The sequence below is a fragment of the Gavialis gangeticus genome, unplaced genomic scaffold, assembly GCF_001723915.1.
Source record: "Gavialis gangeticus isolate Ggan-Ray unplaced genomic scaffold, GavGan_comp1, whole genome shotgun sequence".
NCBI classification, from domain to species: Eukaryota; Metazoa; Chordata; order Crocodylia; family Gavialidae; genus Gavialis; species Gavialis gangeticus.
This window is the reverse complement of record NW_017729031.1, coordinates 100,798,185-100,798,990: the sequence shown is the minus strand read 5'-3', so window position 1 is coordinate 100,798,990 and position 806 is coordinate 100,798,185. Positions and strand designations below refer to the sequence as shown.

At 40.1% G+C, this 806-nt stretch overlaps 1 protein-coding gene across 1 annotated transcript in view; it reads left to right on the top strand.

Annotated features, from left to right (window-relative positions):
• CCNYL1 (cyclin Y like 1) overlaps window positions 1-806 on the top strand; it is a 70,666-nt gene that overhangs the window by 40,358 nt on the left and 29,502 nt on the right. The window contains exon 5 of the mRNA XM_019522903.1: window positions 638-738. Within this exon, the coding sequence (XP_019378448.1) occupies window positions 638-738 (101 nt within the window). The remainder of the gene's footprint in view (window positions 1-637; window positions 739-806) is intronic.

Sequence of the window (806 nt, the reverse complement as noted above, 5' to 3'; positions counted from 1 at the left end):
CTCTAGACAATGTTAAGTTTTCCAGGCAGTTTGCACAGTAATTCAAATTGTGGGGCATTGAGTAAAGTGATTAACTATAGCAGAGGTTTTATGTAAAACTGAATTTTTAAGTGATGTGGTATTCAATTCCCCAAATGTGCCCAGTTTAGGATGTCATGTAAAAGAAAGGGTGAAAAAATATGCAGGAGTAGGAGCCAAAAAACAGTTGGGGCAAGGAAATATAAGAACATACTTAAGGACTGGGGCCAGGGAGCGGGGGGGTGCACTTCACCAAATATCACGATTTTGGAGCATGGTGGTGGGTGTGCACTGGAGGGAGTAGAGTGGAAATGTCGGGGGTGGTATAGATTTCTGTAGTATGTGCTGTGGCTAAAAAAATGAATAGCTAAACTCAAGTTCATTGATTCATGTCTAAAACTAAAATTTCACAATCTTGGCTGTGTTCATACATACATACAGTCCTTTCAGTCCTTTTGAGTAATTTGACTGAAAAGGCAGCTTAGATGCCAAGAGGCTTCATTTACAAATACCTCCAGTTTCATACATTAACATTTTGGATGAGCGAATGGAGTTGTAAACCCAAAATCCAAACTGGTAAAAGCCCTTCTCTTACCTGTGTTAATCTTTTTTTTTTAAGGTTTCTCCAGGGCAGCTTACAAAAAAGTATAGCTCATGCTCAACAATATTTATAGATGACAGCACAGTCAGCCAGCCTAATCTTAGAAGCACAATAAAATGGTAAGTACCATTCTAATCGCAGAAGGGACAGAGCAGCATTGCAACCTTTTTTTTGGGGGGGGGGGGGG